Source organism: Camponotus floridanus, unplaced genomic scaffold (genome assembly GCF_003227725.1).
Source record: "Camponotus floridanus strain SB8 unplaced genomic scaffold, Cflo_v7.5 scaffold35, whole genome shotgun sequence".
NCBI lineage: Eukaryota > Metazoa > Arthropoda > Insecta > Hymenoptera > Formicidae > Camponotus > Camponotus floridanus.
This window is the reverse complement of record NW_020229492.1, coordinates 1,293,093-1,313,399: the sequence shown is the minus strand read 5'-3', so window position 1 is coordinate 1,313,399 and position 20,307 is coordinate 1,293,093. Positions and strand designations below refer to the sequence as shown.

Below are 20,307 nucleotides of genomic sequence, written 5' to 3'. Positions count from 1 at the left end.
TTTTAAATCAAGTTTCGTTTAGTAAATGGATAATCTAACGAAAATAAAATTTAAAAGATGAATGAATTTTTTGATCGATTTAATTACATAGTAGTAAGTAAAAGAATTATAAATGAAACGGAGATATATATGTACCATTTTCCAAATGATCTGATTACTGTCATGATACTACAGCAGCGAGTATAATGTTTGTTTTGTTATTATTAGCTAAACACAAAGATGTTCAGGTATCTCAATATCTTATGATATATTATTTAAATTGAGATCTTTAATCAAAGTACAAACATCAAGTTTTTGAAAAAAAAAATACTTAAAAAATATATACATATATGCATATATATGCACTATAAACACTTCAGCAACAATTTTTTGGCGTGGAAGTGACATCTCGTTTTATTATCATGTTGCTTTCAATATCGATCTTCTGCAATGACACAAACTAGTCGAGTCATTAGATTAATGATATATAAATGATATTTATAAAATAGTCCATTTATTCCACGTATTAAAATATTCTGATGTCGAGTGTATGTAAGATAATTGTATATATATTATCGAGATAAGTATTTGATAAGAAACATTTTATAAACACTAATTAATAAAATTAATGGACGTTTTTCAAAGACGTGTTTTCTTATCCTGCTTAAACATCATCTTATATTTTCAAAGTTTTTTTATTAAACTTAAAGCATTTTGCACATGTAGCAAAACGCATTTTAATATTATAAATACATTTCACCATAATATTAACCATAATAATAGTAATTATATTACAATGTTTCAATGTTAAATCTATGTAATGTTATTGCAAAATTTCGGTGTTGTATGGGATTATAATCCTTATATTATAAGATAATTTATTTTAAGATAATTTATAAGATTATTTTTAATGATTATTTTATTTTACGCAAACTGTCAAAATTGATAGCTGATTTCACAATCGCACATAACATGAAGCAAGTCGCAACGCGCATATCAATATTTAAAAAAAGGAGCAACGATATATTTCGAGAGTTTCGACATAATATACCTTTTTTAGAAAGGATTAAAGAAATAGTTGTAGTTACTATAAATATAATTATTTTCAGTGCCAACTAAAGTTAAAGTTATTATTACTAGGCACAAGGTTATTATTCTATTCCGAATCGCAATTATACATAATAAGAATCGCCATTAGTACAGTTATTATGGGACTAGCCCTAACAACATGTTATTTTCGTCCACCGAGTGTTGTGTTACTTTTGCCCTCGGACACATTTTTTAGAATAAAAGTATTATAACCTAAATAAGAGTCAAAACTTATTCAAATCAACTATAAAAATTTATGAACACATTGTAAAAAAATGCACCGGTAAATTATTACGTCAATATATACACTTTATTATTAAAGTATTTTAATTTATATTTATATACACTTTAATTAAGCATAAATACAAAAAAAACTGAAACAAGAAATATTTATGAAAATTATTTATATGAATAATGTGACGCTTACACTAATTTTACTCCTGCATGTGAAACTGATATACGATCGTTCCACAACAATTATCTGAAAAGAAAAGGAATCGGGGCATATGCGTTTGACTATATAATAAAAATTATTTAATATATTATGCAGGTTAGTAGGAGGCGTGTTACTTTCCTGCATAGACATAGTAAATATAGATCGAGCATCCATTGTATAAGCGTTAAACATACGAAAAGAAAGACAAAAGATGTAAGATTAGTTTCTTTCTCATTTTAATGCCGAAGAAGTGGGGAGCACTTCTCCTCATCTCCTCGCCCCTCCATGACGAACCGGTGCGAGAAGATGTGAAGAAGTGCTCCTCACTTCTCCGGCATTGAAAAGAGAAAGAAACTCATCTTACATCTTTTGTCTTTCTTTTCGTATGCTTAACGCTTACACAATGGATGCTCGGTCTATACTTACTATGGTTATGCTTTCCTGTATAGTACTTTCATATATGTATATATACATAGAGCAGACTGGGAGCAAAAGTCACAGTAGTAACAGTAACAGCGTCAAGATACACACATGCGTGCGTGCGTCCGCGCGCGTGTCTATGTGTGAGTTTGTGTCAAGCAAAGTGGAATTATTGAACCGTCGATATGTCAAAACATAAAATTCTGATTATTAATATGCTCTTGAGCTGATAAACGGCTATAAGTATAAGTCTGAAATTTACATTATTAGTTCGAGAAGATTTGTTTTACTGACATGTGTATCTGCTTGGAGAAATTTACAATTGCATTTTAAGCATTCCAGTGTTTTAATCATTTTATTCGAAAATTTATCAGGTAATATATTAAATAAAATTTTATAATACTATTGTAAAATCCCAACAATGGTTAATAATAATATAATTATTTTAAGAGCATGATTTTAATATAAATATTTAATATAAATTTTTCAAATATCACAAGCTGTTAGTTCTATACGATTTTTTTTGTTATAATTTTATTAAATATATATTATAACACAAAAGTATTTTTACAGAAATATGTTTAACAATTAGATACAACAAAACGATAGAATAAACCCTTATAAGAAATCACGATAATTATACAATTTGTATAATATATGAAAACACAATATAATAGAATAATAATTATGATATAAATTAAATAAAAACTAATAAAATAATTTTTTGTTTATTGATACAATTAGCGAATGCTTAATTAAATAATTTTGGTTTATTATAAAAAACTCTTTTTATAAAACTATAAAAGTATATTTATAGATCTAACAAGGAAAGGCACGGAAGTGTCCCCCTCCGATTTCGATGAGCTTTTAATATGTTGTTTAGTCTAGACAAAAGGACATGTATTTTTTTATACCCATTTAGTGCCCGTACACGTGTCTAAAACACCCCTTTGAAAAAAATCGGTTTTTTTCCTTTCGAGATGAATATTTCAAAAAATATAAGAGATAGAAAAAATTTTCAAATTAAAAATTAAATGGCTTCAAGAGTACTTTACAATAATAACAAAACAATTTTACTTTTTTAATTTTTTAAAATACCTCCACCACCAAATATATTTTTTTTTAATTTTGAAATTTCTTTATTACCAAGTGAAAGGTTATTTTTTTACGAATCCAACCATATATTATTAAGTTATGTTTCGAAAAGTCATTTTCCAGAATTAATTATAAACTTCTCTGTAATACGCCTATTCGTGTCCGTCGATTTTTCGCGCATCCTGTTTTTCCGTAACAGAAGATAACTAACATAAACATTTATGTATGTAATTACGTTTTTTTCGCAAGTTTAGCTAAAATAACATTGATATAACAAATCAAATTTATATTTAATATAAAGAAAAGATATTAAAACGTTAAATATAAATAAGCTCAAAATGTATGCATAAAGTGACGCACGAGACTCTAAACTTGTTTAATTTAAGGTGGTTCAAGATGAAATAATAATAATAATAAGAAGAAGAAGAAGAAGAAAGTATAAAGAAATACGTGTTCCCTATTTTTGTCTAGAAAACAACATATTAAAAGCTCATCAAAAGCGGAGGCGGACACTTCCGTGCTCTTCCTAGTAAGATACTTTCGAACAAAGATTTGCACAGAAATGATTTTTAAGTGGACATTGTGATGTAATTGATTAAGAATTATATACATTCATACAGTTATAAACTAAATAAAATTATAATTAAAATGTTAATACTAAAACCAATTTATATGTTAAATATTTGCGACAAGAATTAATATAAGAATTGATATAAAAATAATATTGGTCCTATTTATGATACTGTTAATTATTTTACAATAAATTTTCACGAAATTTTATCTTTTACAATAAAAAACAATTGCAAGTAATAATCGAAAAATTTGAAATATTTTTATTGTATTCATAGATTTTTTTATTACATAAATAATGAACAAATTTATCATATTGTTTCATGAATCTTTTAGTTAATCATAAATAAAAGTTAATTATAAAAAGATTATACGATTTACGCATTTCAGTGATCTTTCTATTATTCTTTCTCTCTTTATGTCTCTTTCCCTTTAGAATTAACATTTAGAAACAAGATAATTATCAATTTTATCGGAGAATTTATACCATTTATTTTGTGACACGTGTGAAGAATCAAAAAAGAAACAATAAACAGAAAAAGCTTAATTTGACAGTTAAAAATATCAACGTTAAGAAACGATGTTTATAAATATATTGCTATTATTCATATTTATTTTATCGATATATTATTATTACGTACATTATGGAAGAAAAGGACGACTTCTTCATCTTATACCGGAACCTCCGAGCGTTCCGATTTTTGGTCACGCACACCTAGCCCAACTTTCAGCAGGCAAGTACAACATTTCTACTCTATTTGCATTAATTGACAAATGACTCGTCATTCATGCATATATTCAAGCAAAAATATTAAATTTATAAATTTTTGCTCTAAATGTATACCAAGATTATTACATGCAGATTACATATCTGAGCATTTCTTTTTGGAATAACCATTTGTTATTAATTTTTTTTATTATTTGCCTGTTTCCATAATTAAAATGCGTTAATATTAACAATAAAATTAGTCTCACTAAAATAATTAAAGATTGAATCAAAATTAGCAAATTATTGACACCCCGTGTAGAAAATTTTTAGAGCTAGTACACGAAACTATTGGCCCTGATAAGGATAATATAAGGATGCCATAAAAAAGGTTATCCTATCATCATCAATATGGGGCCTTATTAAATATTACTAAGGACATATAATAAAAAAACTAATAACTATCCGATGTTTAATTTATAGTTTAATTTAAGGTTTTATTAAATTATTATATTAAATAATTTTGAAACTCAGGCTTTAATGAAAATAATTAAAAAAGCCCTTATAAAGATTTTTTAACTGTGCCGCATTTATAAAATGAAGAATTCATGTAATACTAATTTATAAAAAAGTTAATAATATTGCATTAATAATAACATTAATGAACAATGAATTCAATTAACAAAGAATTTCTATTTAAAAAAACTTATTTATTTCATACTTTTCATTATAAAAAATAAAAAAAATTTTTAAATACATAGATATATACATTATCGCTGATAGATGGCGAAAGGGAAAAAACCTAACCCGAAAGTACAATCCATCTAAGACTGTATATAAGACCGCGGCACAAGTCTCGCTCATGGCTTATCGGTCAAAGAGCGTATTAGCTCGAAGACTTTTACAGCCACATTTCTTCTATTTTTTGCGAAAGGAGCCCTAGAGCTCCAAAAATTAACCGCAGACGGTTAATTTTTTTTTATATTAAATTCTCAGTGTGTAGGTGCGCGGCGAAGGCTCTTCCCCTACCCAATCACTGCTTCACCACGCGCCGCCATTATGTTACAATAAGACCGCCACGCACTTCTGGCCACGTGCATTGGCCGGTTTTTTAAATTAATTTTTCGTTAATTATTGCGAATATCGCAAAATAGTATAGTATCTTTCTTTTTACATTTGAGACAATCCACCTTCACACTTCGGGACTGCAAAAATGTTCCTGACACACTGTATATCGTAGAAGACAGAATAAATATCCATGCAGAAATGAATATCAATTGCAAACAATATAAAATTTTCTTATGCGGTTCTGATAGTGTTTCCATTTAGGGTTCTGATAATATTTCCTTATCAGGCCCTAAAGCGCCATTTGTTACAAGCCATGTAGGATCCAAGTGTTCTATACCTAGTAGGGCCCAATTAATTTTAAAATATATTAATCAGATCCTTTTTAAAACCTTATTACTTTTTCTACAAGGAACGGCGCAGTAATTAGAGCTCACGAAAGAGACAACACTTCCTTCCTTTTGATTACTCTATATATTTTAAAATAAATATAATTAAATAATAATAAATTACATTAACAAAAATGAACGTTTCAGAAAATCTTTTGGAATTTAACATATTGGTACATTACATGCGTTCTAATCTACGGGTCGAAAGAAAATATTTTTATAATTCAATGCGTTACACACTTATATAACACTTTATAATGCATATTGTTAACATTGCGCTGAAGAGGGATCAAAAGCGTTCTCTTTTTGTTATTATAATGTGTTTTTTAATAAACTAATATTGAAAAAAGAAAGAAGTGTTATTGCTTCTCTGCGCTTCAATTACCGCGCGTTAATTCTTATGCCAATTTCTTTTTTATTTTAATTACTAGTTATAAACATGACTCATCAGATTCTACGCTTTTTACAAATTGATAATGATATGTTGTTGTGTATCTCTCATGTTGACTTGAGATTCAATGATGGAATTGGACATATTTCTTTCAATTTGCTATTTTATTACAGATATGTGGATGCTATAGCTCTGGCGGTTCGCTCTTCCATGTTCAATAGGATCTTGGATATTTTTAACTCTTTTTATCCGAGATTTCAATTTACAATGGAGGAAGGAATAATAAATTTAATTTCTTTGATGTTACGATAGTCGCGAACAATAATTTAATTAAATTTGAGATCATAAATCCACTTTTTCTGGGAGATATCTAAATTATAAATGGAATCATCCACTATGCTATAAGAGAGGAATAATTGTAGGATTGATAGATCGTGTATTTTTATTGTCACATCCCAGCAGGGCCGGTTCTAACCTGAGCGGGATCGGGTGCGATTTAAAATGCTGGACTTAAAACTTTTATATTATCTTTCATCGAAATCTATTTTATATATATTTATTTTTCACTGAAAATAAGAAACATATATTATTTTATAAATATAGAAATAGTTATTTTTGTATTACATATTTCAAAATAACAAACACTTGACTTTTTGCTTTGGGATTTAAAAAAATTTCATACAATAATATGTAAACTTAAATATAATAAAAATTATATGTAAACTTAATGATGTATTTTTCTCGATTTTTGCTGCGGCAAAGACAATTATGTTATTAAAATCAGTCTCATGAGGTATGTCATTTTCTATCGACATCATTGCTATGCCCGATAGTCTTTCATGCGATATACAAGAACGAAGATAGTTTTTAATTAATTTTAATATTGGAAAACTCCTTTCTGAAAAAGCAATCGTTACTGATAGAGTTAGCAATATACGAAGTGCTATATATATATTTGGAAAAACTGAACTGAATTTGGTTTTAAACAGGTATTTTAATACATCAAACAGACAATTTTGTTCATTATCCGGAATTATATAAATTAATAATCTTAATTTTTCCAATAGTTCTAATCCACTTATATCAGAGTCACTTTTATCTTGTAATATAATGTACAGGTCGTTACAGTTCTTTTTCAGTATTTCCTCAGATTTTTAATATTACAAAAACTATATAAAAACCAAAATTGTCTCTAAAATTCTGATATAGTTTGAATCAATAATAAAGTTAAATAAATGATTGTATGATCTTGTCAATGATTAAAATATTCTATGCGAATTTTTTCTCCTTTGGGGCTATTATTTCATCAACACATTCATAATCAAACGTGTTGTAACAGCGATCCTATTTTGAGGAAAATAAGGTATTATGCTACTCTCTGCTGCAATATTTTTTGCAATTCGCACACTTTCGTCGTAACCAGTAGTTCTAAAAGTTGATAGTCTGTTGAATAGAGCCTCTAGAAGTAATATTGCGACATCTATTTGCATACTTTTTTGTTGCAACCATTTAATCACTCTGTTCACTTCTACAAGTAATTCGTACCATATAACGGTTGATAATATAAATTGATAAGATTTAATTTGTTTCAACAAAGATTGTGTTTCACTAGCAACTTTTGCGTCTTTAGGCTCTCTCGCGTTCTTCAATTTCTTCAAATGTTTTTATAAGTTCTTTAACTTAGAACCGTACAGCTTTTACACTTTCTGTCCGGCATTCCCATCTAGTTTCAGATCATGATTTCGGTGTAAACTTTAAATATTTTTCACAATATCGTATCTATAGTTAGAAGCTGACAAAAAAGTATATATGCGTTGATTGACTCCAAAAAATGTAATAGCCTTGGAAGAAACACTAGCAATATCGAAAAGTACGAGATTTAAATTATGGCAACCACATGGAGTGAAAAATGCTCTTCGATTTTCTCGTAATAATTATGCCTAAACACCAGATCTGTGTCCTTTCACATTTGCCCGATTGTCATATCCTTGTCCTCTACAATTTTTTAAATCAAGCCCAAGATCTTGATTTAGATGTTCTTTTAAGGTTTGTGTTAATCCGCTACTGTCTTTGACAACCAAAAAACCTGTAAAACTTTCACAAATTTGTGCTTCGTCTTCATGTGCATAAACGTAACGTATTATGCAGGATAGTTGCTCCTCATGGGACGTATCAGTTGTGCAAAAAGAATTAAAAAATATTTTGCCGTCTTCACACGATCAGTCACGATCACGATCGTATTACTAATTTGATTTCCTATGAATGATATTAATCCATTCTGTATATCTTTGCTGAGATAATAAACTTTATTTTTTTATTTTTTACTTCATTGACATGTTCCATCAAAACAGGATCGTACCGAGACATAAGTTCAATTAATCTTAAGAAATTCCCATTATTTTTTGTGAAAAGCACAGACAAACCTCTTAAGACCATATTACGCTCGGATAGGTATTGGATAATAGATATTATTCTTTCTAAAATATTCCTCCATTTTTGTTTTTCTTGGATAAATAATTTTTCAGAGTGAATAATATTATTTTTGTTTATAAGTCTTTTGCGTGCGTCATTCCACATATCCATCGATTTAAAATGTACTTTAGACAATTCATGCTGCTTTAATCACTCTGATGTGTGCTGCCAGTCATTAAACCCATTGGTTTCATGTTGACCTAAACCAGTTTGAAATAACTTGCATGAGAAACAAAAAATACGATTTTTCTGTTTATGAATATATTAACCATGCCCTATCAATTAGTTCTCCATTGTTCAGTTTTCTGTTATAATATATCTTAGAAAAGGATTTGTTTTTGTCATTTTTTGGATAGTAATGTAGGTAATGTCTTTCAAGACCTTTTTCTATTAAAAATGTTTTCTGAGATTGAGTTAGACATAATGGCCAGATATCTATATCTTTAAGTTTTTTATAATCGACAGCACTTGTACTTTCTTTCTCAGTGTTTATTGTGTTCTTAAAACAAAAATTTATATAACACATGTGAAGGAAAGTTAATATATGAATAATAAATAAATAAATAAATTAGCCTATCATTATTCTTAAATCTAGTGCAAACAGCACTAATTTTTTTGATATACTTACAATTCCTACTTAGATTATGTTCAAGATTATGATCAAAACTAATATAATCCTAAAAATCCTGATTTTCATTTGTCCTTTCAACTATTTTACATGAATGTTGTGGACTTGTACCAGGCATTTCTTCGGTACGTTCATTCTCCAATGTATTTTCAATTTTTAAAAATTTGTGCACGGCATCTTTTTATAAGTGATAATTACACGGGATTATTTTATTTCGGCCTAAATAAATTTCGTAGTTTTTGTCATAAAAACATAATGCCAAAAATTTCATACAGCAATATATAAAGTCTCATGTAATGGTAATGCAATGTATTGTTGTCAATTGTAATGTTAAACAATTAATTAACACTACAATTGACAACAATATATTGTAACACATGTCTTTAATCGTATTTGATCTATTATATTTTAATCCACCATATTGATTTTTTCGGAAGATAGTTCATATTATCTGAAAGCAGACTTCTAGATAGGCGTCACTAACGCTGGTACAAATTCCAACAAAGGAGTTTACAGACTCTGGATTTAACACATTGGCACATTACAGTACTATAATATGAGGAATTATTTAAAATAATGTAAAATGTACCAGATATCTGCGAGATATAATTTAACGTTATCTATACAACGTTATTCTAACGTTATCTATCGTTATAAGACAGTTCATTATATTTTTATAATTTAATCGCGCTATCGCATTGAACTGAGGGGGAATCAAAAGATCATTCAAAACGTTCGCTTTTGTCAGTGTAATTATATTTAATTTGAAATATACGAATAATTAGAAAGAAAGAAATGCTATTTCTTTCTTGCGCTCCAACTGCGCTGTGTCTCTAAATTTGCGAATATTGAATTAATTTTTAATTATTATTATTCAAAATAATTTTCAATTTTATTCAAATTTAATTAATTAAAATTAATTTTATTTAATTTTTGTATGGATATTTAATATATTTTTTAGTATTATTTGTATGGATATTTAATATATTTTTTAGTGGAACAATGGAAAGTATTTTGTACACTAACTGATAAGTATTATCCTATTCTGAAAGTATGGGGATTACACGAATTTGCTGTGTCTATCCGTCATCCAGATGATCTGGAGGTAATAAAGAAATTTCTGACAAGATTTAATTCTTTATAGACATTACTTTAGCTAGAGATTACGGAATCTTGTATTTCACAAGAAGATTTTCGTTGAAAATAATCCTTAAAAACATAAAAAAGCTCAATACAGAACTTTATACAGTTTAGATTAAAGTATGAGATACAATTAATTAATTATTTGCATCTAAGATTGAATGCTATAATAAATAAATGTTTCTGGTGATTATAGAAGATATTAAGCAGCACTAAGCACATCGAGAAAAGTCGTTTATATAATATACTACATCCCTGGTTCGGCACAGGTCTCCTCACCAGTACAGGTACCATAATAATGTTAACATATAAAAACGTACAAACATTATTACAGTTTGTTATCGTGTATTGCGGGAATATTCTAGTCTAGCGGAAAGGATGATTTTTTTGCATATTTTGCAAATATTTGATATAGAAAATATGTCTGCAAGAAGATTTAGCTTGATTCACAAAATTGATAAAGTTATAGCACCTGGTAAGGAGCGATTTCCGCCGCGCGCTCAGCATTCCGGCTGCGATTTGGTTAGGTTCGGCTAATGAATTGCTGAAACGTTGTTTAGGAGAAACACAAAATAATAACTAAAGCTTTTTAAATGTACTGATTTGGATTTTTGCTCCAAAACATCATCATTCTGGGGCAAAGATTGAAGTGGCAACTTTTCTGGTAGTTCTTATCTTCAATGAAGGATTTATATTTTAAAAGTTATGAACTTAATGAGTGACTTTTGGTGACAGCATGCGGAGATGTACGCAAATTTTCGGAAGAAAACTCGCACGAAACAGCGTTCAACTGATTTCCTTAAAGATGAGAGACTAAATCGCAGGGAAGAGAGAACAGCGCAGTAAGACTTTTATATGCAGGAGGAAGGTTCCCTGCATGGCCCTACACTAGCTGATTGATCGTAAGTAAAATTATTTCTATGTAATCAATATGAAAAACTTTAAATACGTTATTTTATTTTTGCCTATCACATATCTTATGATATCTCATGATATCTCTAAAACCAGTTGATCAATTGAGTCGTATATGCATACATCTTCAGCATAAGTATAATTAAAACACCTCCCAAAATCAAATCAAAATATTTTTTTTTATTTTTAGAGCCTTTTTACAGTTTTTAAATTTTCAATATTTTTTTCATTTCGATATCTGCTATAGCCAAACTTATACTAATTAAGAATCTCTCTGGTTTTTTGTTTTAGATTTTAGAAGCAGAATAGCCAGAATCATAAGAGCCATGCCAGAACAGTCATCATAAGAATAAATTTTTTTATTACCTTATTCAATTTTGTGTATTACACTTATTTATAATTATTTTTTAGTAAAAAAATTTGGAAATGTACTTCAAGTACATATAAGTTTTTTGGATGCGGTGAGAAAATTCACATCCCAAAAAATTTACATCCCTAAAAACTTACTTAAAAAAATTTGAAAAAATAACATAAAAATTCAGCTTCTAGACTAGAACACTCTCTTAATACCCCCTTGTGTGAACATAACAATGCAAAGTAGAAGACAAATAATGAACTAAATAAATAAAAAAATAATAGGAATTGCTATACTGGTCGAAACATTAAAATTGTAAAAAATAATACTAAATAAATCCGGTCGGAGCAAACATTATTTTTTTAAGTAACGGAATTTTCATGTGACAAGTAAATTACGCATTGTACAAATAAACTCTATTTTAATAAGACTCACATCCAGTGTTGTAATAATTTTTCTCATTCGAAATACTTAATTATTTCGGTTGCACTAAAGTTTGCAATTTACCTTTATCACAAAAAATAAAATAACTACAATGAAATATTATAATTAGATTTAAATATTATCTTTTTTAAATGATGAATATATATAATATAACTTACATAACTTTATCGTTTTATAAAGTAATAGTAATATCGTTTTATAAATTAATAAATATCGTTTTATAAATTAATAAATTTAATATCGTTTAAATCGTATTAATAATTAAATATCGTTTTATAAAATAATAAATATCGTTTTATGAATTAATAAATTTAAAAGAAACCTGCAAATGGAATCATTTCGAGAGATAATTTTGCCGGATACACATATTCTCAATTAAATAGAAGTAATAGAGATGATCTCTCTATAAGATAATCCGGTAAACATTTTCAAAAGGAAATCATACATCATTACGTGACAGACATTTTTAATAAAATTTAGTATATTTTTTATTTATTAATCTATAAAGATTTAAATTTTGATTTACGATTTTATATTTTTTTATAATATTTTTGCTCATGTTTTATAATATTTTCGTAATTGACATTGATAAGAACCTGGATTAAGCCGAAACGTTTGTCGATCGATTTTCTATTTAAATTATTATAATTTAATGTAAATTATTGATAATAATTACATATTTTTTTATTTTTACGGTCGTACATGGGCGCTTTGTTTTTAGCCTTCTGCAATTTGTTTTTGAATGATATAAAGATTTAATTACAAAATAATATTTAAATTCTGGTTAATACTTTCAACACTTAGCGTAAAAATTTCATAAGAAAATACATTTAAAGAATTATAAAAAAATTTTGCGAAAGAAAAAAAATAAATGTAGAATAATATTGTTATTTAATAATATCCAATAAACAAACATTAAATTAATTGTAATAGAGACACTATAATATATATAATATAAGTCTTATATTCTATTATTTGTATTTTATCATATAATTTTATCTTGTTTTTGTTTCAGGCGTTAAATGGCAAACACGGCGAAAGATGTTAACACCTGCATTCCATTTTAATATATTAAATCAGTTTATTGATATCTTTATCAAGGAAGGTGATTGCATGACAAAATCTTTGAAGGATGTCGGAGGGACAGTTGTGAAGGATTTATTATCATTTATCAGTGAATATACGCTAAACGCAATATGCGGTAATATTCTAAATGATATTAATATGAATTCTATAACTTAAGAAAAGAATTTGTTTCTACACGAAGTATCACATGCACACCCACACACACACATACCGTGACGTAGACACACGCATGCACAATGGTACAATGCAAATAAATAATATTCGATTTTTTATTGTCAAAGCTATCAATGAAATATTCCCCGTAATAATCTTCGATCACGACACAGAGTATGCCAGAATTCGTGGACAAAATGCACAGCTTGACTGTGCGTGCCAGAAGAAATAACTTTTTTATTTAAAAATTTGTCCGCACACTACTTTTAAAATAAAAATAACTTTAAGCTAACGAATATGTGCTCTAGGCCAGATATATGCTCTCTAGCAATTGAATCAGATATGGCAGATATACGACATTATATTAGTAAGATTATAAAGTCAGATTTTAAAGATTATAAAGACATTATAAAGTCAGATTTTTCGCGCGTAGTAATGACGATTAATTAGTGATGTATCAATTTATAGAGAAAGGAATTTGGCGGACATAAGCAAACTCATCTGACTGTTTCATTTGAATGATTAATAGTGATTATTATTTTGAATTTGCGATTTTGAGTTCAATGAAGTAGATGAATTGAAAGTATATAATTCCCATACTTTCTATAAAAAATATTTTTTATTTATTTATATTTTCAACAAATATGTTTTGTTTAACAAATCTTTTTCTGTTCAAATTTAATGAAATTTCTTATAATTATGTACTTATAAATATATATGTATGTGTATCGCTAATCGTAAAAAATTTTCTAAAAAAAAAGAGTTTTGTTTTTATTTTCACGTGTAAGCGTACATCTTTTTATCTACATTAGATACGTTATTAAGTTCGTGTTCATTACTTGTGCACGGAAAACCCGATGTATTTGTCAATATCGTATGGCGTGCTTGAGGTTAGTTTGAGCTGTCCACTATTTTAAATTTACTTTTTAATTTTTTTAAACCTATACAGCAGATAGCTATATATTGCAGATTCACTGCAAAATGTTGCTGCACCATTGCTATGGGATTGCAGCAACGTTAAAATGTCGGCTTTTAGGAATATTGCAATGTAAGATTGTAGTAATGTTACGGTGCAATATGTATTTATAATATTAAAACGCGTTTTGGTACAAATGCAGACCGTTTTAAATTTCATAAATAAACTTCGAAAAGATTAAAAAAATGTCTAAGAAAAATAGGAAAAAAAATTTCCTTTTAAAAAAATTTCACACTTTTAAAAAATATTTATTAATGTTTTATATTAATAAATTTATTAATTATTATTATATATTTAGTAATTAGTTTTTATCTATAAATGTTTTCTTATTAAATTTTTATCTCTATAATATGCATACAATTATTTTACATATCTTCGACACCAGAATTTTAATACGTGCAATGAATTAATTATTTTTTATTTATCCATTTAGTAAAGAAAAATCTGTTTAATATTCTGAATCCTGAAACGAAGGATCCAGATTATTAAATAAATTATTTGTTCAATAATCTAGATCCCTTATTAGAATTCAGAATATTAAATAATTCAAGTCAATTTATTAGAAATTAAATCGATTCAATACAAGAAATATAATTACTGCATTAGTCTTTTGTAGACCTTATATCCACTTTAGACGAAAATTCGAATACGAGTTAGTTAAGTCTGGTGCCGTCGTAGTGGCAAGTAAAGAAACACATGTTATACATGTTCGTTATGTTAAAATCTTGCTGCAATATTGCCAAAGTAATATTACAAAATAATACCTCTGCAATATTTCTGCAGCATTACACTGCAATGTGCAATGTTGTAACATTGCAGCAATGTTGATACAAACTTCTGTGCTATATGAGAACCGTTGGAATCAAAATTATTCACATGTTATCTATTCTATTTATTTTATTTTCAATCGTTTTTTCAGTGATATCGTTTAGAATTATGTTCTTTTATTAAATAAATTGTATTCAAAATAGCGTTATTGAAATATGCATAGTTTTTATAAAATCTTTAATAATATCGTAAAACTCTGTGCGCGTACTCCTGTGATTTATGCGTAATTTAATTAATTGTTCCCGTTTAAAAAGTAGTATTTAAACGCACTTTTAGCAGAGGAAAAAGTTGTCTCTATTGGCATGGACAATCATATTGTGCATTTTATGTCCACGATTTCTCACGTGGACATAAAATCCCACGAAAACTCTGTATAATAAATATATTTTAGAAACTGCTATGGGCGTCTCTCTGGAAAAATTCGGATTCCAACATCAGTATCGAAATGCAATTCATGAAATAATCGAATTGATAGTTTATAGGTAATTCAATATATGACAGTATAATAAATAATTGTGTAAAATATTTAAGATCCTTTATTATAATGATATATCTATATATTTTAAAACCTATATATTTTTAAACTATATATTTCTTTCTTTTAAACTATATCGGTTTAGAGCATTTAGGCCTTGGTTGTATAATGATTTATTATTCTCATTATCACCACAAGGAAGAAAACAAAAAAATCTCTTGAAGATATTGCATGGATTTACAGAAAAAAGTACATCATAAGTCATGTTATCTCAAGTCCTTCAAACACTTTTAAAAATTATAATAAATCTCGTGATAACATATTAATAACATATTATTACCATTTATAATGTAATACAATATGCTACTGCTATTTAATACAAAAATTAAATATAGTATTTGTGTATAGGTCATTGCGGAAAGAAAACTTTATCATGAAACATACAGGTAATCGATACTTAAAGAATATTGGAGATAATAAAGAGACAGAGGCAGAAGATGTCGAAGTATTTGGAAGTATGTGAGAACTCAGAACTTCTAACTTAAATTCGACTTTACAATCTAAAATTATAAATTACATCTATTTACACTAAAATTATATCTATTTACACTTAAATTATAAATTATATCTATTTACACTAAATATATATTTATAATTACACGAAATGATGCAATACATGTTCACTATAAAAATAAATTATTACTATTTATAAGAAAGTTTAAATTTTAAACGAGAACAATGTTGTAGTTAAAGCGCGATATGCAAAAATGATGCTAATATGCCTTGCTTATTTCTAGTTAAAAAAAAACGGCTAGCCATGTTGGACCTTTTAATAGCGGCATCTCGAGAAAGTTCTTTAACTGATTTGGACATAAGAGAGGAAGTCGATACTTTCATGTTTGAAGTACGTATATGTAATATCTTTTTTAATTTTTTGTACATATTATTTAAAACAATATGATGATCTGATTACAGGGTTATGATACTACAGCAATGGGTATAATGTTTGCTTTGTTATTATTAGCTGAACACAAAGATGTTCAGGTATACTTCAGTATCTTACAAATCAAATATGAACAATATGTTTTTGATTATTACAAATTTATTTATATTTTATGCATATAAAAATATTAAAAATATATTTTATTATTATTATCGATGACATAGGAACGTGTGAGAGTTGAAGTTAATACCGTGATGCAAGAGAACGGAGGGAAACTTAACGATGAAATCATTGCAAAATTTATCATATTTAGAAGATGTTTAAAAGAAGCGTTACGTTTATATCCCAGCGTGTTTTTAATATTCGCAAAACTACGGAAGATGTAAAATTACGTAATTAATCACTTTGTGTCACTAACACGAAACATATAGTATCGAACGTAAAATTTAATATAGTATATTACATTTTAAAAACAAATATTATGTACATTTTATTTTTCTAAAAAAATTTATTTATTTTTAAATTTTGAACTTTTATTTTCAATTTTGAAATTTTTAAATACTTTTCAGATTCATATGTCGTACCTGCTGGAACAATCTTACATCTTAATATTACGGAGTTCACAAAGATCCTAATTTTGGCCAAATCCAGAAATATTTGATCCTGATAGATTCTTGCCCGAAAACATACGAAATCGTCATCCTTATTCCTACATACCATTCAGCGCAGGACCAAGAAATTGCATAGGTGAATTGGTTGGTGATTTTTATTTTTCTTCATGCTGAATAGTTTTCGACAGACTTTGAATTTTATTATATTATTAGGTCAACGATTCGCTCTGTTGGAATTGAAGGCTATGATAGCTCCTTTGGTGCACAATTTTTATTTGGAGCCCGTTGAATGTTAAAGGATATTCAACTGAAGACGATATAATACTTCGTCCTTCTCATCCGGTTCATATGAGATTTATCCCCATTAAATGCAATAGCCGTTTAAAATATCGTAAATACTACATGAGTGTAAAATGTGTAATTGCGAGAAAAATCGCTATATATANTTAATTAAATTTGAGATCATAAATCCACTTTTTCTGGGAGATATCTAAATTATAAATGGAATCATCCACTATGCTATAAGAGAGGAATAATTGTAGGATTGATAGATCGTGTATTTTTATTGTCACATCCCAGCAGGGCCGGTTCTAACCTGAGCGGGATCGGGTGCGATTTAAAATGCTGGACTTAAAACTTTTATATTATCTTTCATCGAAATCTATTTTATATATATTTATTTTTCACTGAAAATAAGAAACATATATTATTTTATAAATATAGAATAGTTATTTTTGTATTACATATTTCAAAATAACAACACTTGACTTTTTGCCTTTGGGATTTAAAAAAATTTCATACAATAATATGTAAACTTAAATATAATAAAAATTATATGTAACTTAATGATGTATTTTTCTCGATTTTGCTGCGGCAAAGACAATTATGTTATTAAAATCAGTCTCATGAGGTATGTCATTTTCTATCGACATCATTGCTATGCCCGATAGTCTTTCATGCGATATACAAGAACGAAGATAGTTTTTAATTAATTTTAATATTGGAAAACTCCTTTCTGAAAAAGCAATCGTTACTGATAGAGTTAGCAATATACGAAGTGCTATATATATATTTGGAAAAACTGAACTGAATTGGTTTTAAACAGGTATTTTAATACATCAAACAGACAATTTTGTTCATTATCCGGAATTATATAAATTAATAATCTTAATTTTTCCAATAGTTCTAATCCACTTATATCAGAGTCACTTTTATCTTGTAATATAATGTACAGGTCGTTACAGTTCTTTTTCAGTATTTCCTCAGATTTTAATATTACAAAACTATAAAAAACCAAATTGTCTCTAAAATTCTGATATAGTTTGAATCAATAATAAAGTTAAATAAATGATTGTATGATCTTGTCAATGATTAAAATATTCTATGCGAATTTTTTCTCCTTTGGGGCTATTATTTCATCAACACATTCATAATCAAACGTGTTGTAACAGCGATCCTATTTTGAGGAAAATAAGGTATTATGCTACTCTCTGCTGCAATATTTTTTGGCAATTCGCACACTTTCGTCGTAACCAGTAGTTCTAAAAGTTGATAGTCTGTTGAATAGAGCCTCTAGAGTAATATTGCGACATCTATTTGCATACTTTTTTTGTTGCAACCATTTAATCACTCTGTTCACTTCTACAAGTAATTCGTACCATATAACGGTTGATAATATAAATTGATAAGATTTAATTTGTTTCAACAAAGATTGTGTTTCACTAGCAACTTTTGCGTCTTTAGGCTCTCTCGCGTTCTTCAATTTCTTCAAATGTTTTTATAAGTTCTTTAACTTAGAACCGTACAGCTTTTACACTTTCTGTCCGGCATTCCCATCTAGTTTCAGATCATGATTTCGGTGTAAACTTTAAATATTTTTCACAATATCGTATCTATAGTTAGAAGCTGACAAAAAAGTATATATGCGTTGATTGACTCCAAAAAATGTAATAGCCTTGGAAGAAACACTAGCAATATCGAAAAGTACGAGATTTAAATTATGGCAACCACATGGAGTGAAAAATGCTCTTCGATTTTCTCGTAATAATTATGCCTAAACACCAGATCTGTGTCCTTTCACATTTGCCCGATTGTCATATCCTTGTCCTCTACAATTTTTTAAATCAAGCCAAGATCTTGATTTAGATGTTCTTTTAAGGTTTGTGTTAATCCGCTACTGTCTTTGACAACCAAAAAACCTGTAAAACTTTCACAAATTTGTGCTTCGTCTTCATGTGCATAAACGTAACGTATTATGCAGGATAGTTGCTCCTCATGGGACGTATCAGTTGTGCAAAAAGAATTAAAAAATATTTTGCCGTCTTCACACGATCAGTCACGATCACGATCGTATTACTAATTTGATTTCCTATGAATGATATTAATCCATTCTGTATATCTTTGCTGAGATAATAAACTTTATTTTTTTATTTTTTACTTCATTGACATGTTCCATCAAAACAGGATCGTACCGAGACATAAGTTCAATTAATCTTAAGAAATTCCCATTATTTTTTGTGAAAAGCACAGACAAACCTCTTAAGACCATATTACGCTCGGATAGGTATTGGATAATAGATATTATTCTTTCTAAATATTCCTCCATTTTTGTTTTTCTTGGATAAATAATTTTTCAGAGTGAATAATATTATTTTTGTTTATAAGTCTTTTGCGTGCGTCATTCCACATATCCATCGATTTAAAATGTACTTTAGACAATTCATGCTGCTTTAATCACTCTGATGTGTGCTGCCAGTCATTAAACCCATTGGTTTCATGTTGACCTAAACCAGTTTGAAATAACTTGCATGAGAAACAAAAAATACGATTTTTCTGTTTATGAATATATTAACCATGCCCTATCAATTAGTTCTCCATTGTTCAGTTTTCTGTTATAATATATCTTAGAAAAGGATTTGTTTTTGTCATTTTTTGGATAGTAATGTAGGTAATGTCTTTCAAGACCTTTTTCTATTAAAAATGTTTTCTGAGATTGAGTTAGACATAATGGCCAGATATCTATATCTTTAAGTTTTTTATAATCGACAGCACTTGTACTTTCTTTCTCAGTGTTTATTGTGTTCTTAAAACAAAAATTTATATAACACATGTGAAGGAAAGTTAATATATGAATAATAAATAAAT

General features: G+C 27.8%; 1 protein-coding gene and 1 long non-coding RNA gene across 2 annotated transcripts; both read left to right on the top strand.

The window, feature by feature from the left end:
• Positions 1-4,042: 4,042 nt before the first annotated feature.
• LOC112638684 (cytochrome P450 4C1-like) lies at positions 4,043-17,459 on the top strand. Its single transcript, XM_025410798.1, has 8 exons — positions 4,043-4,323; positions 10,236-10,345; positions 10,577-10,667; positions 13,107-13,329; positions 16,018-16,124; positions 16,407-16,545; positions 17,187-17,299; positions 17,377-17,459. The coding sequence occupies exons 1-8, from the start codon at positions 4,170-4,172 to the stop codon at positions 17,457-17,459; spliced, it is 1,020 nt and encodes a 339-aa protein (XP_025266583.1). The 5' UTR covers positions 4,043-4,169.
• LOC112638693 lies at positions 10,677-11,638 on the top strand. The gene is made up of 3 exons (XR_003123125.1): positions 10,677-11,044; positions 11,116-11,282; positions 11,584-11,638. It is a non-coding gene; the product is annotated as an uncharacterized LOC112638693 (long non-coding RNA).
• Positions 17,460-20,307: the final 2,848 nt, after the last annotated feature.